Source organism: Ovis canadensis, chromosome 4, assembly GCF_042477335.2.
Source record: "Ovis canadensis isolate MfBH-ARS-UI-01 breed Bighorn chromosome 4, ARS-UI_OviCan_v2, whole genome shotgun sequence".
Taxonomy (NCBI): Eukaryota; Metazoa; Chordata; class Mammalia; order Artiodactyla; family Bovidae; genus Ovis; species Ovis canadensis.
The window spans coordinates 38,453,974-38,475,962 of NC_091248.1; the positions used below are offsets into that span (position 1 = coordinate 38,453,974).

Consider the following 21,989-nt stretch of genomic DNA (forward strand, 5'->3'; position numbering starts at 1 on the left):
ACAGTGTTCAATATTGTATGATAGTGTATGATATCTCAGTGGGCTCCCCTGAGATTTATTTTGAGGCTATAAAAAATAGATTATTTAAATATACGTAATATGTTTAAATATAATATATTTAAATGGATGATTTAAGTATATATCTCCCAGGTTTTTTCTTGGAGAAGGCAGTGGCACCCCACTCCAGTATTCTTGCCTGGAAAACCCCATGATGGAGGAGCCTGGTAGGCTGCAGTCCATGGGGTCACCAAGAGTTGGACATGACTGAGTGACTTCACTTTCACTTTTCACTTTCATGCATTGGAGAAGGAAATGGCAACCCACTCCGGTGTTCTTGCCTGGAGAATCCCAGGGACGGGGGAGCCTGGTGGGCTGCTGTCTATGGGGTCGCACAGAGTCAGACAGGACTGAAGTGACTTAGCAGCAGCAGGTTTTTTCTACTTATGAAATCTATGATGCTCAGATAAAAATTTTCCTCTGACAATTGCTCAGGTAATTAACTCACTAACAACATATTTCCCTTGAGCAACTTCCAGCACAGCTACATCATTTCTTAGAGACTTTCTCCTCCAAAATGCAAATACTAGAGGTTTGAGTTATCATTATGTACAGAGTAAGATATACATCAGGAGAGAATAAATATCTTTGAGGTTATTATTTTAATCAGTCATATGTTCAGCCTATTTTGTACAGGTTAATAGAAGTTTGCATTAATGCAGCTATTCCCTAAGAAGAGAGGGTGGACACTATTTCCCTCCATAATCAAAGGCCTGTCCTTTCCTCCATTCACTGAAGGCCTGAACAACTTGAGCTATATACAGCTGTGTAACAGAGAGCATTTTCTTCTACATTTAACCATCTAGAGTTCCAGAACAAGCTATAGAAGATATGAGAGGGGAAATACCTATCTATCTTTTTCATCTATATTGCTTAGAGCTGTGCTATAGATGGAATCATTTCTCTCTAAAGTCCATGTGTTGAAATCTTATTCCCTAAATACCTCAGTATGTGACCTTATTTGGAAATAGGATCACTGCAGATGTGATCAGTTAAGAGGTTCTCATAATGGAGTAGGGTGAGTTCCTAATCGAGTATGACTGCTTCTGCTGCTGCTGCTAAGTCGCTTCAGTTGTGTCCGACTCTGTGCGACCCCATAGACGGTAGCCAACCAGGCTCCCCCGTCCCTGGGATTCTCCAGGCAAAACACTGCAGTGGGTGGCCATTTCCTTCTCCAATGCATGAAAGTGAAAAGTGAAGGTGAAGTTGCTCAGTCGTGTCCGACTCTTCATGACCCTATGGACTGCAGCCTACCAGGCTCCTCCACCCATGGGATTTTCCAGGCAAGAGTACTGGAGTGGGGTGCCATTGCAAGTATGACTCGTGTCTTTATTAAAAAAAGTTTGAACCCAGATGCAGGAAGACCCCCCATGTGAAATTGGACCCCCATGATTTCCCCAAGATTGGGGAACCTAGGAGAAAGGACTGGAACAGCCTCTCCCCTAGGAGCTGACCCTGCCAACACTGGTTTCAAACTTCTGGCCTCCAGAATGGTGGAACAATAAAATTCTGCTGCTCTAAATCACCCTGTTTGTGGTACTTGGTGACAACAGGCTTAAGAAATTATAGGTTATAACATAGGTGCACTGCTGTGGGGAGGTGGGGGTTGATTTCTTTCAATATCCATTTCAGCACATGTATTAGTACCATCATCGGCTTATCCATTTGTATGGCCTATGCATCTGTCTGGGTCAGAACACATGCCAGTTTATCTTTCTACGGACTATGTGAGGCATCTGATTACAAATATGGGGCTTTGTCACTTACTAGCTGTGTAATTAACCTCACTGATCTAAAGGTCTTGATAATAGTAATACTTGGTCTAGTATAGCATGGGGTTTATTTGTGAGGATCAAAGGAGATGACAAAAGTGAAAGGCAATACAAAGGCACACAGAAGAGGATTCAGTGTAGAGGTTAAGATCATTGCAGCCAGGGTGAATGAGTTCAAATTCTACCCCACCCTTTACTAGTTTTGTTACTGAACTGTGGAGTCAGCTATAATTTTGAAATGAGAGCTATAACAGTACCTGTGCCAGAAAGATCAAACAAATTAATATGTAAAGAGGTCTTAGAAGATTGCCTGGCACATGGAAAATATTCAATAAATGGTGTATATCATGCAAGCTATCGAGAACCATACAAATATTAGATCATTATAATTTATAGTTAGTAAAAGCTATTGATGAATACCCTTGTACATTGATAATTTTGACATTCCAGCTCAAGGTGCATTTTAGTAGCAGTATTTTAGACAGCTATTAATGCAAGAGTTGAAGAGAGAATCACAGATGTCTGATAGTAGGTAGATCAGGTTTGTCCAATGACTCAAAAGAACCTTAGAACTAGAGGCAATTTCTGATATTCATTAGTCTTGTCATTTCCTTGTTTTAAAATATTATGGAGCCAAATTTTCTGTTGAGCATTATACTAACCGCCCTAATATGTAAATAAAAAGCAAAAGATTTACTTGGATTTTATTTCAGCATGCAGAATTGGGAATTGGTTTTTTTAACAACTTTTTTTTAAATTTCTAATGAAATCTTTGCATATATTTGAATTGAGATACACTGTCAGTATATCATGCTCCTTGTTCTTGTTGTTGTTCAATTGCTAAATCATGTAAGACTCCCTGTGACCCTGTGGACTGGAGCACACCAGGCTTCCCTATCCATCACCAACTCCTGGAGCTTGCTCAAATTCATGTCCATTGAGTTGGTGATTCCATCCAACCATGTCATCCTCTGTTGCCCTCTTCTTCTCCTGCTCTCAATCTTTCCCAGCATCAGGGTCTTTTCCAATGAGCTGGCTATTTACATCAGGTGGCCAAAATACTGGAGTTTCAGCTTCAGCATCAGTCCTTCCAATATTGATTTCCTTTAGGATTAACTAGACTTCCCTGGTGACTCAGACGGTAAAGCATCTTCCTACAATGTGGGAGACCGGGGTTCAATCCCTGGGTTGGGAAGATCTCCTGGAGAAGGAAATGGCAACCCATTCCAGTATTCTTGCTTGGAAAATCCCATGGACGGAGGAGCCTGGTAGACTATAGTCCACGGGGTTGCAAAGAGTCAGACATGACTGAGCGACTTCATTTTTAGGATTAACTGGTTTGATCTTCTTGCAGTCTAAGGGACTAAGAGTCTTCTCCAGCACCACAATTCAAAAGAGTCAGTTCTATGGTGCTCAGTCTTCTTTATGATCCAACTCTCACATCCATACATGCTGGAAAAACTATGGACCTTTGTTGGTAAAGTGATGTCTCTCTTTTTAATATGCTGCCTAGGTTTGTCATAGCTTCCCTTATAAGGAGCAAGCATCTTTTAATTTCATGGCTTCAGTCATTGTCCATAGTGATTTTGGAGCCCAAGAAAAGAAAATCTCTTATTACTTCCACTTTTGCCCCATCTATTTCTCATGAAGTGATGGGACAGGATGCTATGATCTTAGTTTTTTCAATGTTGAGTTTTAGGCCAGCTATTTCACTCTTGTCTTTTACCCTCATCAAGAGGCTTTTTAGTTCCTCTTCATTTTCTGCTATTAGAGTGGTATCATCTGTATATCTGCGGTTGGTGATATTTCTCCCAGCAATCTTCATCCAGCTTGTAATTCATCCAGCCCTGCCTTTTGTCAGATGTACTCTGCATACAAGTTAAATAAACAGGAAGACAATATACAACCTTGTCATATTCCTTTCCAAAGTTTAAATCAGTCAGGTGTTTCATGCAAGGGTTTAACTGTTCCTTTTTGACCTGCATGCAGGTTTCTCAGGAGATAGGGAGAGTGGTCTGGTATTTCCTTCTCCTTAAGAATTTCCCACTAATTGTTGTGATCCACTATGTCAAAGGCTTTCATGTAAAAGCAGATTTTTTCTGGAATCCCCTTGCTTTCTCTCTGATTCAGTGAATGCTGGCAATTTGATCTCTGGCTCCTCTGCCTTTTCTAAATTGAGGTTGAACATCTGGAAGTTTTTGGTTCACATACAGCTGAAAGCCTAGCTTGAAGGATTTTGAGCATAACTTTACTAGGATGTGAAATGAGCACAATTGTACTATAGTTTGAACATTCTATGGCATTGCCCTTCTTTGGGATGGGAATGAAAACTGACCTGTTCCAATCCTGTGGCCTCTGCTGAGTTTTCCAAATTTGCTGGCATATTGGCATATTGAGTGCAGCACTCTAACATCATCCTCAAGGATCTGAAATAGCTCCACTGGAATTCCATCACCTCCACTAACTTTGTTCGTAATGATGCTTTCTAAAGTCCACTTGACTTCACACTCCAGGGTATCTGGCTCTAGATGAGTGACCACACCATCATGGTTATCCTGGTCATTAAGACCTTTTTGGTATAGTTCTTCTGTGTATTCTTACCACCTGTTCTTAATCTCTTCTGCTTCTGTTAGTTCCTTACTATTTATGTCCCTTATTGTGCCCATCCTTATATGAAATGTCCCCTTGATATCTCCATTTTTCTTGTAGAAATCTCTAGTCTTTCCCATTCTATTGTTTTCCTCTATTTCTTTGCATTGTTCATTTTAAAAGGCCTTCTTATCTCCCCTTGCTGTTCTCTATAACTCTGCATTCTGTTGGATATATCTCTCCTTTTCTCCCTTACTTTTTGCTTCTCTTCTCTTCTCAGCTATATGTAAAGCCTCCTCAAACAACCACTTTGTTTTCCTGCATTTCTTTTCCTGTGGAAAGGTTTTGGTCACTGACTCATGTACAACATTATGAACCTCTTCCATAGTTTTTCAGGCATTCTGTCTACCAGATCTAAACTCTTGAATCTATTCATCAACTCCACTGTATAATCAAGAGGGATTTGATTTAGGTCATACCTGAATGGCCTAGTGGTTTTCCCCACTTTCTTCAATTTAATTCTGAATTTTGCAATAAGGAGCTCATGATCTGTGGAGAAGGCAATGGCACCCCACTCCAGTACTCTTGCCTGGAAAACCCCATGGACAGAGGAGCCTGGTAGGCTGCAGTCCATGGGGTTGCTAAGAGTCGGACACGACTGAGCGACTTCCCTTTCACTTTTCACTTTCATGCATTGGAGAAGGAAATGGCAGCCCATTCCAGTGTTCTTGCCTGGAGAATCCCAGGGATGGGGGAGCCTGATGGGATGCCGTCTCTGGGGTCACACAGAGTTGGACATGACTGGAGTGACTTAGCAGCAGTTAGCAGCAGCAGCTCATTATCCGAGCCATAGTCGGCTCCAAGTCTTGTTTCTGCTGACTGTATAGAGCTTCTCCAGCTTCAGCTGCAAAGAATATAATCAGTTTGATTTCAGTATTGACCATCTGATGATGTCCATGTATACAGTTGTCTCTTTTGTTGTTGGACAAGGGTGTTTGCTATGACCAGTGGGTTCTCTTGGCAAAACTCTGTTAGCATTTTCCCTGCTTCATTTTGTACTCCAAGGCCAAACTTGCCTGTTACTCCAAGTATCTTGTCTTCCTACTTTTGCATTCCAATCCCCTATGATGAAAAGGACATATTTTTTGGTATTAGATCTAGAAGGTCTTATAGGTCTTCATAGAACTAGTCAACTTCAGCTTTTTTACCATCAGTGGTTGGGGCATAGATAGATTATTGTGTTGTTGAATGGTCAGCCTTGGAAATGAACCAAGATCATTCTGTTGTTTTCAAGATTGCACCTAAGTACTGCATTTTGGACTCTTTTGTCTCCTATTAGGGCTACTCCATTTCTTCTAAGGGATTCTTGCCCACATTAGTAGATATAATGGTTATTTGAATTAAATTTGCCCATTCCCATTAATTTTAGTTCAGTGATTTCTAAGATGTCAATGTTCACTCTTTTCATCTCCTTCTTGACCACTACCAATTTACCTCGATTCACGGACCTAACATTCCAGGTTCCTATGCAATATTGTTCTTTACAGCATTGGATTTTACTTTCACCACCAGAAACATCCACAACTGAGTGTTGTTTCCACTTTGGCCCAATTGCTTCATCTTTCTGGAGCTACTAGTATTCTATTACTGCTGCTGCTGCTGCTGCTAAGTCGCTTCAGTCGTGTCCAACTCTGTGCGACCCCATAGACAGCATCCATCAGGCTCCCCCGTCCCTGGGATTCTCCAGGCAAGAACACTGGAGTGGGTTGACATTTCCTTCTCCAATGCATGAAAGTGAAAAGTGAAAGTGAAGTCGCTCAGTCATGTCCAACTCTTTGCGACCCCATGGACTGAAGCCCACCAGGCTCCTCTGTCCATGGGATTCTCCGGGCAAGAGTACTCTATTACTAATTGTTACTAATTAGTGCTATTGCTATTAGCTTCTTTGTTGTCAGTAAATAAGGATTAGCCAGACACTTTCTCACCTTTCCAAACACCTCAGAGTGAGTTTTGGGCTATCAAAAAAAAGAGTACCTTTGGACAATACCACTTGCTTCTTATGTGTCTGGCTTAACAGAAGAGAAAGAAACACTTCAGTCTCTGGCCTTATAGAGGAGAAAGAAGTGTTTTAGCAAAACACCTTCCATTCACTTACTCATAATAAGAAATAGGAACAGCTGTGACTGAATGAAATTATATTATCACATAAATTCAGTTTTGTAAACTTACCCAGGAAGTGTAAATTTGGAGGACGGATTGTCTCAGTGCTGTGGATAAGTTATAGCCTTCAGAACTGTGGTGTGTTTGGTGACCAGCCCACATAATGTTAACCTCTGCAAAACACATAATTTGAAATGAGCCATGAGAATAAGAACAAAGCAACTTCCATTCTCAGTTGCGTATGCTGCTCTATTGAATGAGAAAGAAAAGTCTGGAATATCTCTGGAAAAGCAGACCAATATAATTAAAATAAGCTGCCTTGAATCATTTTTGGAAGCAGAGAGGAAATAAATTATAAACAAAACTGAAACATAGCCAATAAATATGTATAGTGTATACGATATAATTAAATGCCTCCAGCAAACTGCAATGACTTTCAAAATTTACACTTTGCTAACATATTACAATATAACAGATCATAAAAGCTAACTTGTAATGTTCAAACAAAACAGTCAACGCACTGTGATGATTTTTCAGCATGTGATAACATATTTCTAATTAAAGAAAAATACTCTGATGGGAGAAATGGTATATAAATTTAAAAATGAAATATTATACCATATTCTTCCCTAATGGCTTTGTAATAAATTTCAAAATCTGTCTATTGGAGTAAGAGACAATGGAGAATAATATTTGGCCCTAAGATTTAACGTTTCAGTTTCATTTATAGCTATATATATTAGTAACTAATAGTTACATATATTTCTTCCCATATCTCACCAAACACTTTACCATTTCTAAAACTGTCCCACATAACTTCTGTTTATCCTCAAAAAAAGAAAATGCAAACATTTAATTTTCATTAACCATTATTCAAATTGCCCTCATACTGTCTTGAAATTCATATAAATCCGAAAGATAGTTGTTTGTTTTTTCTGCAGCAATATGCCTCTCTAAAGACCATCTAAATGTATAGAATTTAAAAAACAAGCGCATATTTTTCATTTTGTCCTCATTATTTCATTTTCTACCAGAATTATATATCAAAATTCCATATATGTTATATTATTAGAAGAAAGTATGTTCTTAGTTAAATAATTTAAATTTTGTCCTTTGCTACAAATATAGAAGATAGAATACAACACAATAGTTATCCCTGCCAGCATACATTGAAAGTTAAAAAAAAAAAAAAGGTTTGGATGCATGGGAACTTAACAGTGAACCTAAGAGTGGAAAGTTATGACCAACCTAGACAGCATATTAAAAAGCAGAGACGTTACTTTGTCAACAAAGGTCCGTCTAGTCAAGGCTATGGTTTTTCCAGTGGTCATGTATGGATGTGAGAGTTGGACTGTGAAGAAAGCTGAGTGCTGAAGAACTGATTCTTTTGAGCTGTGGTGTTGGAGAAGACACTTGAGAGTCCCTTGGACTGCAAGGAGATCCAAGGGATCTCCATCCTGCCAGTCCATCCTGAAGAAAATCAGTCCTGAATATTCACTGGAAGGACTGTTGCTGAAGCTGAAACTCCAATACTTTGGCCACCTGATGCGAAGAACTGACTCATTTGAAAAGACCCTGATGCTGGGAAAGATTGAGGGCAGGAGAAGAGGACAACAGAAGATGAAATGGTTGGATGGCATCACCAACTCAATGGACATGGGTTTGGGTGGACTCCAGGAGTTGGTGATGGACAGGGAGGCCTGGTGTGCTGCGATTCATGGGGTCGCAAAGAGTCGGACACGACTGAGAGACTGAACTGAACTGAAGAGTAGAAATACTGAGTTATTAGTCTGCAATTGCCACATAATCAGTTATAAAAAACCCATCTGCTAATGCTGGAGACATGGAGATGCATAATACTATGTATTGGGACAACCTTTTTATAACCTCTACAGACCTAGGGTTAGATCCCTAGGTCAGGAATATCCCCTGGGGTAGGGCATAGCAACCCATTCAAGTATTCTTGCCTGGAGAATCCCATGGACAGAGAAGCCTGGTGGGCTATGGTCCATAGGGTCACAAAGAGTTTGATAAGACTGAAGCAGCTTAGCATGGACACACACACATGTTAAAATACATAGCACATGACAGAATAATTTGTTAAAGAGTTTTAATGAAAAACATGGATATATGGAGAGAGAGACATAAATATAGTCAATCTTTATGGGCTTTTCTTAGCCAAGAAAAAGCTTTCATTTAGCAAATGAAAGCTCTGTGAGCAATCTATATAAAGTGAAAGTGGCTCAGTTGTCTCTGTGACCCCATGGACTATACAGTACACGGAATTCTCCAGGCCAGAATACTGGAGTGGGTAGACTTTCCCTTCTCAGGAGATCTTCCCAACTCAGGGATAGAAATGGGGTCTCCTGCACTGCAGGCGGATTCTTTACCAACTGAGCTATCAGGGAAGCCACAATCTATATAGTTTAGTTCAGTCGCTCAGTTGTGTCCGACTCTTTGCGACCCCATGAACCGCAGCATGCCAGGCCTCCCTGTATATCACCAACTCCCAGAGTTTACTCAGACTCATGCCCATTGAGTCGGTGATGCCATCCAACCATCTCATCCTCTGTCATCCCATCTTCTCCTGCCCTCAATCTTTCCCAGCATCAGGGTCTTTTCAAATGAGTCAGTTCTTTGCATCAGGTGGCCAAAGTATTGGAGTTTCAGCTTTAAAATCAGTCTTTCCAATGAATAATCAGGACTTATTTCATTTAGGATGGACTGGTTGGATCTACTTTCAGTCCAAGGGACTCTCAAGAGTCTTCTCCAACAACACAGTTCAAAAGCATCAATTCTTCAGCACTCAGCTTTCTTTATAGTCCAACTCTCATATCCATACATGACCACTGGAAAAACCATAGCCTTGACTAGACGGACCTTTGTTGACAAAGTAATGTCTCTGCTTTTTAATATGCTGTTTAGGTTGGTCATAACTTTCCTTCCAAGGGGTAAAGTGAAAGTGAAGTCACTCAGTGGTGTCCGACTCTTTGTGACCCCATGGACTGTAGTCTACCTATGACTGCAATCACCATCTGCAGTGATTTTGGAACCCCAAAAAATAAAGTCAGCCACTATTTCCACTGTTTCCCCATCTATTTGCCATGAAGTGATGGGACCGGGTGCCATGATCTTAATTTTATGAATGTTGAGCTTTAAGCCAACTTTTTCACTCTCCTCTTTCACTTTCATCAAGAGACTCTTTAGTTCTTTTTCACTTTCTGCCATAAGGATGGTGTCATCTGCATATCTGAGGTTATTGACATTACTCCCAGCAATCTTGATTCCAGCTTGTGCTTCATCCAGCCCAGCGTTCTTCATGACGTACTCTGCATATAAGTTAAATAAGCAGGGTGACAATATATAGCCTTGATGGACTCCTTTTCCTATTTGGAACCAGTCTGTTGTTTCATGTCCAGTTCTAACTGTTGCTTCCTGACCTGCATACAGGTTTCTCAAGAGGCAGGTCAGGTGGTCTGGTATTCCCATCTCTTTCAGGATTTTCCACAGTTTATTGTGATCCACACAATCTATATAGGGAGTTACCAAATAAAATGTGCAAAAAGAGTTTTGGTAAACAAATGAAATGTAAGAAAGATTTAATTCTGTGAGAATGAAATTATGAACAGGATTACGAATAGATAGGCTTATCAGAAGTCATTTCTATTCAACTCATATATTTTCAAGTGAGGCAAGTGTTTTCACAGGACATCAGTTTATATCTAATGTAGATTCTAATCGGTCCACACTTTTCAAATCATTCCTAGTAATGACCCTATATTTCTACTCAAGTAATGAAGGAAACTATTGCTACACAAATAAGAAGTATTTCACCATAATGACCTTAAACTTCCCGGGCATAATCCCTGAAATAACCTAGAACCTAAGTCTGTGGTTTATTGATTAGCCTGTATAACTATGAATAAGAGAGGTACAAAGAATCCCATGACATTCAAAATCTTCAGATGTTGTATGGAGTACTATTAAGAGATAATAAATCTAATGAACATACTAAATCTTTTAAAGCTTCTTATAGATTCAACATTTGAAGACATCTAAACACCATTTTCTCTTTAGAACATACACATTATTGAACATTTCAGAATGTATCACAAAGAAACTTCACTACAAATCAAAACTATTTCAGTGGACCTTTCAGAATTTGTGTAAGAAATTCATCATAATGTATCTATGCTTCAAGTTCATAAGCGGATAAGCTAAGTAGATGATTTGATTAGATGGCAATAATATATATTGGAACGACCTTCTTATAACCTCCACAGAAGCTAAATGGTGGAACAAAGAATCTACCAGGGTGGAGGTTAAAGACCTGTCTCTATAGTTGTTTTAAAAGCATTGACTTCCTATCAAAAACTGTGTGTAACACAAGCCTTCATTCAATGAAGTACAGCTGTATAAACAGGTTACAGTAACTGGATCCCACTGTCTTACCTCTGTTACTTTTCAGAATTGGGTAAAACAAGAAATACAGGAAGTAAATTATTTTCAAGGGTGGCTTTAAAAATACATTTTTAGAAAATTGTTCCAATAGTACTTTGGTAAATAAGATACATTTAACAGTGCATTTACAAATATGTTCATCTTTCCTAATATTTGAATTGATGAGTTGTCTGTTCTAAGGAAGAAAAACAAATGTTAAAGAGAAAAACTGATATGATCACAATAAACTTCTTTCAGTGAAAAATTCATGTAAGTTGTCATTAATAATAATTTTCTTTTTCTATAAGAAAATTATTGATTATAAAACTTATGGTATATTATTATGGCTTTTCAATGATATTAGAAATAATAATGCTATGAATACTTTCCACTGCCAAAATATAGATTTCTTTACATATATTTTATTTATACATTAACTATTCATTCAATTTGGCCAAAATTTAATGTAATATATGTGTATATGTATGTTATATTCTTGAGTTTGCTATCTTGTTTCTTTCTTATTAAAGTCCAACTTACTTACAATGAAATATATCCCTTTTGATATTTAGTTCTGAGTTTTTACCAAACAAATACAACTGTGCAATCACTGTCAATATCAAGATATGGAATAGTTTTTATTATTCCAAAAGACATGGAATAGTTATGATCACCCCAAAGTTCTCTCTTCCATTTTGTGTATGGCAGGCTAACTCTAACGTGGCTCCCAGATTCAGATGATGAGATTCCTGGGGAACTTGAGAGAGTTTAATGTGTTCTGGGTGTGAAATAAGAATCCATGGGATCCAGAGGGCTTCCTACAGGAGGCAGTCTCTAAGGCGGTCCCCAGTGATTCTAGTCTACTGGTACTGAACCCCCTGTATAAACTCTTCCCTTGAATGTGGTTGGATTTGACTTCCTTCCAGTAAATGGAGGGCTTTCCTGGTGGCTCAGTGGTAAAGAATCTGCCTGCAGTGCAGAAGACCCAGATTCAATCCCTGGGCCAGGAAGACCCCTGGAGAATGGAATGGCTACCCACTCCAGTATTCTCGCCTGGAAAATTCCATGGACAGAGGACCCTGGTGGGTTCATGGGGCCGCAAAGAGTTGGACACAACTGAGAGATCCAAAAGTGTCAGGCACAACTGACTAATGTCACTGTCAGACACAAGTGACTAATACTCTTCTGTTAAATATACTTTTGGCAAAGGTGACGGGATGTCACTTCTGATATCAGGTGATAAAAAGACTGAGGCTGACGTCTTGGGTGCTTTCTCTTACATCACATGCTCTGTCCGAGGAAAGTCGGCTGCCATGTTGCAAGCTGCCTTTTGGAGAAGCACCTACGACAGGGAACTAGGAAAGGCCTCGGGTTAACCAGCTAGCAAGGAACTAAGCTCCTTAACCCAAATTCCATGAGAAATTGAATCTTGCCAAAACCATGTATGTTAGTTTGGAAGCAGATCTTCTCCAATTTGAGTCTTCAGATAACATTGCAGCCAGGAACTAGCTTATTACTTAATTGCAACCTCATGAAAGACTGGGGACCAGAAGCACTCATCTAAGCTGCCTGCTGATTTCTGACCAACAGAAGCTGCAAGAGAAGCCATGGGTATATTACAAAGCAACGGACCATTAATACACTGGTCTGTTTTCCCTGATCTTATATTCTGTCCCTAGCATCCTCTGATAGCGTCCAAGTTTTTTTTCACTGGTTGTTGGTGTTTAGCTAAGTCGTGTTGAACTCTTTTACACCCCGTTGGCTGTAGCCTGCCAGGCTCCTCTGTCCATGGGATTCTGCAGGCAAGAATACTGGAGTGGGTTGCCATTTCCTGCTCCAGGGGATCTTCCTGACCCAGGGATTGAGCCTGTGACACCTGTATTGGCAGGAGGATACTTTACCACTGAGCAACCAGGAAAGCCCTTCTTTCCCCTAGTTTTGCTTGTCTAGGGATGTCGTATTAGTGAATTACTGTGTATTAGGCCTTTGAGTTTGGTTTCTTCCACTTAGCATAATGTATCACAGAGTCTTCCATTTTGCTGTGTTTATGAGTAGTTTGTTCCCCTTTTTTGCTGAGTAGTATTCTCTTTGTACAATATGCCACAGTTTTTGTTTTGTTTTGATCCACTTAGTAGTTGAACATTTCAAATGTTCCTAGTATTTGGCAATTACAAATGAAGCATCTATAAATTTTCCAGAATATTTTTCAGATGGACACAGTTTCATTTTACTTTGGTACATACTCAAGAGTGAGATTACTGAACTGTATGGGACGTTTACATTAGGTTGTCAACAAGATTAAAATTATTTTCCAAGTGACAGTGCCTTTTTATATTATCACCAGCAGTAAATGAGAGTTAAAGGTCCTCCACATTTTTGATGGCACCTGACACTAGATGCGGAAACAGTGGAAACAGTGTCAGACTTTATTTTGGGGGCTCCAAAATCACTGCAGATGGTGATTGCAGCCATGAAATTAAAAGATGCTTACTCCTTGGAAGGAAAGTTATGACCAACCTAGATAGCATATTCAAAAGCAGAGATATTACTTTGCCAACAAAGGTCTGTCTAGTCAAGGCTATGGTTTTTCCAGTGGTCATGTATGGGTGTGAGAGTTGGACTGTGAAGAAAGCTGAGTGCCGAAGAATTGATGCTTTTGAACTGTGGTGTTGGAGAAGACTCTTGAGAGTCCCTTGGACTGCAAGGAGATCCAACCAGTCCATCCTAAAGGAGATCACTCCTGGGTGTTCTTTGGAAGGATTGATGCTGAAGCTGAAACTCCAATACTTTGGCCACCTCATGTGAAGTGGTGACTCATTGGAAAAGCCCCTGATGCTGGGAGGGATTGGGGCAGGAGGAGAAGGGGATGACAGAAGATGAGATGGCTGGATGGCATCACCGACTCGATGCAAATGAGTTTGAGTGAACTCCGGGAGTTGGTGATGGACAGGGAGGCCTGGCGTGCTGTGATTCATGGGGTCGCAAAGAGTCGGACATGACTGAGTGACTGAACTGAACTGAACTGGCACTATTAATTTTATGTTTATTTAATAACATTCTAATAAGTGTATATTATCACATTGAAATTTTAATCTACACTGCTGCAGTGGCCAATGACAACAGTTACTTCTCCATGTGCATTTTTGCCACTGATATGTCTTTTTGGTCTATTCAATATTAGTGCTTTCAGTTTAATTGGGTTGCTTTTTTATTATGGAGTTTTGAGATTCCTTTATATATACTGTACATAAACATTTTCTCCTTATGAAGTGTCTTATGAAGAACACTGTGTTTTAAGTTTGATGAAACCCAATTTATATACTTGAGAGTTTTATTAAAAGATACTTTTAGTATATGTAAGAACAGAGATTACTTTGAAGAAACTTATCAGAATGATGAGAAATTTGCAAACAGAATAAACTTGTAATCTAGAGGCTAATAGATTCTATATGCATTGCACATCTAAAGTATATCTAAATAAGTCTCCTATCTCATATCTTGTCACCTATAAAGTGGACAGAAATAATTCTCTAGGTTAATCTGAGCCATAAACACAGGGCTACAAGGAATGTTCACAGCTATATGATAACTATTTAATCTTCAGGAGTGACAGGCCAGAAATCTTGGGGCACCCTGGGAGTGATGATGCTGCCTTCACTCATAATGTGAAAAACCTTCAAGTTATTAAGGAAAAAATGTTAGGCCTGTTTGTAATATGTTAGTGATGTTTAGCACCGAGAAAGTCATGTTAGTAACACTTTGTGGAACATTTAGCATATTGTGTAGCAGAACATGGAACATGAGAACTGAACTAAAAGGAGCCTTATGAAGCTACTTAGTTCAATTTCTTTATTTTATAACTAATAAAAATGAAATTGAAAAGGAAAAGGGAAAAACTTACATTAGAGGAAAAGAACGCTTTTTAAAATTTTCTCTCTCTCAGCAGTGATTTATTTGGGGCATTCTCCCCCATCTTGGATTTTTCCTTCTCCTTCAGAAATGGAGGTGAATGGGACCAAGTGTTCTCTGGGTCCCAGCTGACATATATTTTGTAATGTCCAGGAAGTAAAGGACAAACAGAGCTCAAAACACATTATTGAATGATGGTGCTAAGCTTCTTGAATTAGCACAACTGCCTTTTGCTTTTTACAGTAAATCTAACACTATAAAGCACTGAACTTATCAATTTTTGAATGACAATTGTCACTTTGAATTTGAAGATACTGAGTATAAGTGAACCCTTCAAAATTTGTTCTATCTCTTCCCAACAGATAAACATGATTGATAAGTGATTTCAAAAACTTAAAAAGTTAACTAAGTAATCAATGTAATAGTAACAGACTCAAACTATCAAACTGAAGTCAAAATGGGAAATGTAAGGAGATGCATAACAATGAATAGATCCTCATTTATTTTTCTATTCTTTACTCAACGAACTGATGGTGATGTCATCAATTTTACCATCACACTTTCATTCATTTCTTATGGCAGCAAATCAAATTGATGAGAAAACTGATGATATTTCAAATTCATTCAATGAATAGAGATTGATATTCAGTTCAGTTGCTCAATAGTGTCCCACTCTTTACAGTCCCATGGACTGCAGCATGCAGGTTTCCCTGTTCACAAGCAACTCTTGGAGCTTGCTCAAACTCATGCCCATCGAGTCAGTGATGCCATCCAACCATCTCATCCTCTGTCGTGCCCTTTTCCTCCTGCCTTCAATCTTTCCCAGCATCAGGGTCTTTTCCAATGAGTCAGTTCTTCACATTAGGTGGCCACAGTATTGGAGTTTCAACTTCAGCATCAGTCCTTCCAATGAATATTTAGGACTGATTTCCTTTAGGATGGACTGGTTGGATCTCCCTGCAGTCCAAGAGACTCTCAAGAGTCTTCCAAACACGACAGTTCAAAGCATCAATTCTTTGGTGCTCAAGCTTTCTTTATACTCCAACTCTCACATCCATACATGACTACTAGGAAAACCACAGCTTTAACTAGATGGACATTATTGGAAAAGTAATGTCTCTGTTTTTTAATATGCTGTCTAGGCTGTTCATAGCTTTTCTTCCAAGGAACAAGTGTATTTTAATTCCATGGCTGCACTCACCATCTGCAGTGATTTCGGAGCCCCCAAAAATAAAGTCTGTCATTGTTTCCACTGTTTCCCCATCTATTTGCCATGAAGTGATGGGACCAGATGCCATGATCTTAGTTTTCTGAATGTTGAGCTTTAAGCTGAATTTTCCTCTTTCACTTTCATCAAGAGGCTCTTTAGTTCTTCTTCACTTTCTGCCATAAGGATGGTGTCATCTGTGTATCTGAGGTTATTGATATTTCCCCCAGCAATCTTGATTCCAGCTTGTGCTTCATCCAGCCCGGCATTTCATATGATGTATTCTGCATATAATTTAAATAAGCAGGGTAACAATATCCAGCCTTGACGTACTCCTTTTCCTATTTGGAACCAGTCTGTTGTTTCACGTGCAGTTCTAACTTTTGCTTCCTGACCTGCATACAGATTTCTCAGGAGGCAGGTAATGTGGTCTGGTATTCCCATCTCTTTAAGAATTTTCCACAGTATTTTTGTGATCCACATATACAAAGGCTTTGACGTAATCAATAAAGAAGTAGATATTTCTCTGGAAACTCTCTTGCTTTTTTGATGACCAACAGATGTTGGCAATTTGATCTCTGGTTCCTCTGCCTTTTCTAAAACCAGCTTGAACATCTGGAAGTTCATGGTTCACATACTGTTGAAGCCTGGCTGGGAGAATTTTCAGCATTGTTTCGCTAGCGTGTGAGATGAGTACAGTTGTGTAGTGGCCTGAGCATTCTTTGGCATTGCCTTTCTTTGGGATTGGAATAAAAACTGACCTTTTCCAGTCCTGTAGCCACTGCTGTGTTTTCCAAATTTGCCGGCATATTGAGTGCAGCACTTTCACAGCATCATCTTTTAGGATTTGAAGTAGCTCAACTGGAATTCCATCACCTCCATTAGCTTTTTTCTTTGTGATGCTTCCTAAGGCCCACTTGACTTCATATTCTAGGATGTCTGGCTCTAGGTGAGTGATCACACCCTTGTGGTTATTTGGGTCACGGAGATCGTTTTTGTATAGTGCTTACGTGTATTCTTGCCACTTCTTCTTAATATTGTCTTCTGTTACATCCATACATTTTCTGTCCTTTATTGTGCCCATCTTTGCACGAAATGTTCCCTTGGTATCGCTAATTTTCTTGAAGAAACCTCTTGTCTTTCCTATTCTATTGTTTTCCTCTATTTCTTTACTTTGATCAATGAGGAAGGCTTTCTTATCTCTCCTTGCTATGCTTTGGAACTCTACATTCAAATGGGTATATCTCTTCTTTTCTCTTTTGCCTTTCACTGCTCGTCCTTTCTCAGTGACGTGTAAAGCCTCCTCAGACAACCATTTTGCCTTTTTTCATTTCTTTTTCTTGGGGATAGTCTTGATCACAGACTCCTGTACAATGTCACAAACCTCCATCCATAGTTCCTCAGGCACTCTATCAGATCTGATCCCTTGAATCTATTTGTCACTTCCACTGTATAATCATAAAGGATTTGATTTAGGTCATAACTGAATGGTCTAGTGGTTTTCCCCACTTTCTTCAATTTAAGTCTGAATTTGGCAATAAGGAGTTCATGATCTGAGCCACAGTCAGCTCCCAGTCTTGTTTTTGCTGACTGTATAGAGCTTCTCCATCTTTGGCTGCAAAGAATATAATCAATCTGATTTTGGTATTAACCATCTGGTGATGTCCATGTGTAGAGTCTTCTCTTGTGTTGTTGGAAGAGGGTATTTGTTATGACTGGTGTGTTCTCTTGGCAAAACTCTGTTTGTTTTTGACCCACTTCATTTTGTACTCCAAGGCCAAATTTACTTGTTAACCAGGTATCTCTTAACTTCCTACTTTTGCATTCCAGTCCCCTACAACGAAAAGGACATCTTTTTTAGGTGTTAGTTCTAGAAGGTCTTTTAGGTCTTTAGAAAACTGTTCAAATTCAGCTTCTTCAGCATTACTGGTTGTGGCATAGACTTGGATTACTGTGTTGTTGAATGGTTTGCCTTGGAAACAGAGATTAGTCTGTTCTTTTTGAGACTGTACCTAAGAACTGTATTTCAGATTCTTTCATTGATTATTAGGGCTATTCCATTTCTTCTGAGGAATTCGTGCCCATAGTAGTAGATATAATGGTCGTCTGAGTAAAATTCACCCATTCCAGTCCATTTTAGTTCACTGATTCCTAAAACGCCAGCCTTCATTCTTGCTATATCCTGTTATGCACACACTTCCTCAGCATAAAAACTGAGAGCACTTTGAAAACAACACAGCTTTCCTGTAAACTGGGAGAGAAGTTTGAAGAGACCACAGCTGATAGCAGAAAGACTCAGACTGTCTGTAGCTTTACAGATGACGCATTGGTTCAACATCAGGAATGAGATGGAAAGGAAAGCACAATAACAAGAAAACTGAAAGATGGGAAATTAGTAGTGATATGTGTCACAAACAGTGCTACCTGTATTCCGGTCTATGAAAAAATAGAGTAAAAATTCCATCATCATTTTGCACAGAAATTAGTTGCAAGGATGAACAAGCTAAGTTCAATGAGCAAATCTCCATACTGCTGGGTTGTTTTTTTTTTTTTTTTCATTATTGTGTTCAATTATCTTTATCACAAACAATTAAACTATTTCAAAGTGTTGATATAATTAGGGTCATCTCTTTGGTTAGTAAATAAATCTGTTTGTGCTAAAAAAAAAAAAAAAACTTTTGTAAGCTTCATCATTCTCCATGTACATCCCTCTGCTCCTAGGCATCTTGTGTGCTGAGATTTGCCAAGTCTAAATATTAACCTAGATTTCTCTTTTTTCTGTTGATGTTACCTCAGCTCTAGGTCATAGGTCAAGTGATCTGCTAGAAGATTCTGATTCCATTTCTGGTGATACATGGAAGGAGCTCTTCCCCGCTCGTAGGAAAAAGTATTATTGTACTAAAGTACTAAGTGGCTTGAAAACTGGTATCTCTAGGATTATGATAGATAAGCAAAGAGAGATTTTTGGTTAAAGGAGGTTCCCATACCTTTCAACTGTTGAAAATTAGCTGTGTTTATAGAAAAGCGAGGGCTCCCCTTGTGGCTCAGCTGCTGAAGAAACTGCCTGCCATGTGGGAGACCTAGGTTTGATCCCTGGGTCAGGAAGATCCCCTGGAAGAGGGCATGACAACTCACTCCAGTATTCTTGCCTGGAGAGGCCCATGGACAGAGAAGCCTGGTGGGCTACAGTTCATGGGGTTGCAAGAGTTGGACACAACTGAGCAACTAATACACACACACACACACACACATACAGAAAACCTATCCCCTCTCTCCAAAAGCTGACAGAATTAGATAAAAATCCTTTGAAATCAAAGTTATCAGTATTACATTTTAAAAGAATTATGAAGCTGACAATTATATCTCACAAAGGCCACTTATCTATTGAATGAAACCAAATTCTAGTGCACGTGGGTGCTGATTAGCAGCAGCAACCGTAGCATCATGGCTTTAGGTTTTGGGACTGCTAGTAATTTCATCATGGGACTTACCATATATCCAGATCAAAAAGGAATCCACATGCTTTGCATAGAATAAAAATCAAGAAATTGTCCAGAGGATTTAATGACATCCATTTGGCATTCATAATGACCTAAACTAGCACAATCCAAAGGCAGAAACCATGGGAGAACTGTCTTTATGTCAATAGATTTCGCTACGATTGGCAAGCACTCCTACAACACTCCTGTGCAGCATGCTTGCCTGTGGTGAGACACAATGAACTTCTGCTGTATTATGTTTGGAATAATGACTTCTATAATTTATCTCCACAAGCCACAGAATCCAAGAACACATTAACCTCCAAAGTTTGAAAGGAGAGCAATGTTAAGGAAGTGAACGGGAAAGCAAAACAACCAGGGATTGTCAGGAAAAGACAGGAAAGCAGGGAAAAAAATGGCACTCAAACCACAGTTAGAAAGTGGCTGCAAAGTGTCTTTATTCTCCCTCTCTTAGTCCTATGAATGGATGATTATCCTTGTCAATGGCAACAAAAACCTACTGGGATCTCTTTGCCAATAATAAGGGCTTTCTACTGGTCTTACCGTTTGCCTTTGTGTTCTGAAACTAATTTTTACTGCTTCATTGCAAATGAGTAAGAAGCCTGTAAGATTACTGAATTTGCAAGAAATGTGATGGTGTCCATGGAAGGTGCCAGAGTGAATCAGGATCGGATGTCCCAGTTGGAACAGGTCAGTGTATCCTTTGGTTTCATTTTGACATAGATTAGCACGGTGACCGGTCTTTGAGAAACCAGTCTGCATCTGACAGATTTTTGGTCTACATGTTTGGGAACTGTTGTTCCTTGCTATGTTATTATTGCTTGTTGACACCTCATAGAACTGAATGTTCTTTGTTACTCTGTTGAGTTACTCTGCCCTTTCATCTGTTACCTGCAAAGTAAATGTATGTCTGAAATCTGAATATATATCTGATTTTAAAAGGAGGCTATCAATGACTATAAGTCTCACTACTACCGGAGGAAGAGATCTCATGGAATATTCTTTGACCACTGAAAGATGGAAGTGGTTATGCAGGAACATAGCTTCCATTACTCTAATAGAAGTAACCTCATATTCTACCCTCTAAATCTCTAAACATGACTCCGTTGCTATATGACCTTCAAACCCAAATGCTATCTGTTAAATGCATTCATCATTTTCTGCCCATGCTTCCTTTTTCTGTTTCTGATCTCGTAATATGACAATTATGCCTTTGATCACTTCCTTTTCCTTTCCTCAACCTCCACTAAGATTTCACAACTGGCTTCAATCAATCCATCGAGTTACCTGATTCTTTCCTTTCCTATCACATACCTGCTGTCCTAGGTGAAGGCCTCATTGCCTCGGTAGAGTACAGTCAGTCAGCGCATAACACTGTGCGCTATCTATGTGTAAGAGACTGCCCTTATATCACTCACAGTCTAGTGAAGTTTAGCAAACTGACATCACAGGCCAAAGTCCAGCCCACCAACTGTTCCATACAGCCAACAAGCTAAACTGGCTTTCACATTTTTATTGACTGGAGTAGAATCAGAAGAGTAACAGTTTGTGACACATGAATAGTATATTAAAAAAAAGAAAGAAATATGTATCTTCATATTTTTTTTCTCATGTGCCCTCCATTTTCTGGGCATCTTGAATACCCTGAACACTTTCCTGGTCATCTGTATCTGTGTGACCTGTCAAAATAGTCTCCATCTTTCAAAAAATGTCATTTTCTCTAAGCAACTATACTTGGTCTTCCCAGCTACAATTATTACACAATCCTTATTACTCCTAGGCCTCTAATACCACAGATACTAGGTTATTTTCCTCCCCTATTTTATGCATTTCTTTAAAAAATATTTATTTATTTGGCCATGCTGGGTCTAGTTGTGGCATGCGGGATCTTTAGTGAGGCATGTGAACTCTTAGTTGTAGCATGTGGGATCTAGTTCCCTGACCAGGGATCAAACCTGGGTCCCCTGGATTAGGAGTTCAAGTCTTAGCCACTGGACTTTGAGGAAAGTCCCATAAGCTTCTTAATTAGAGGGATTAATTTATCCATTTTGTACTTTTTACAGCACCTACTATTAACTTTGCATAGTAGATCACTAACATATTGTCTTGATTAAACTTATGCTTACCAAATAAAACTGTTTCATTTGAATAATCAAAGCCCAAATAAATAACTACTGATTTTATCTCTGAAATACATGTATTTTCACTACTGAAATCAATGCTTTTACAATTTTTGTTTGTCCTTCACACTGATTTCATCTCCCTAGCTTCAGTCATATCTAAACATTCCACTTTGTAAAATATGAACCATTAACCTTGCTTGCGTTAATTTGTTTTTATCTCAAACGTCTTAAA

At 39.1% G+C, this 21,989-nt stretch overlaps 1 protein-coding gene across 2 annotated transcripts in view; it reads right to left on the reverse strand.

Moving 5' to 3' along the window:
• AGMO (alkylglycerol monooxygenase) overlaps window positions 1–21,989 on the reverse strand; it is a 406,391-nt gene that overhangs the window by 263,791 nt on the left and 120,611 nt on the right. For both annotated transcript variants that reach the window (XM_069587585.1, XM_069587586.1), the window contains exon 4: window positions 6,648–6,751. In XM_069587585.1, coding sequence (XP_069443686.1) covers window positions 6,648–6,751 — 104 coding nt within the window. The remainder of the gene's footprint in view (window positions 1–6,647; window positions 6,752–21,989) is intronic.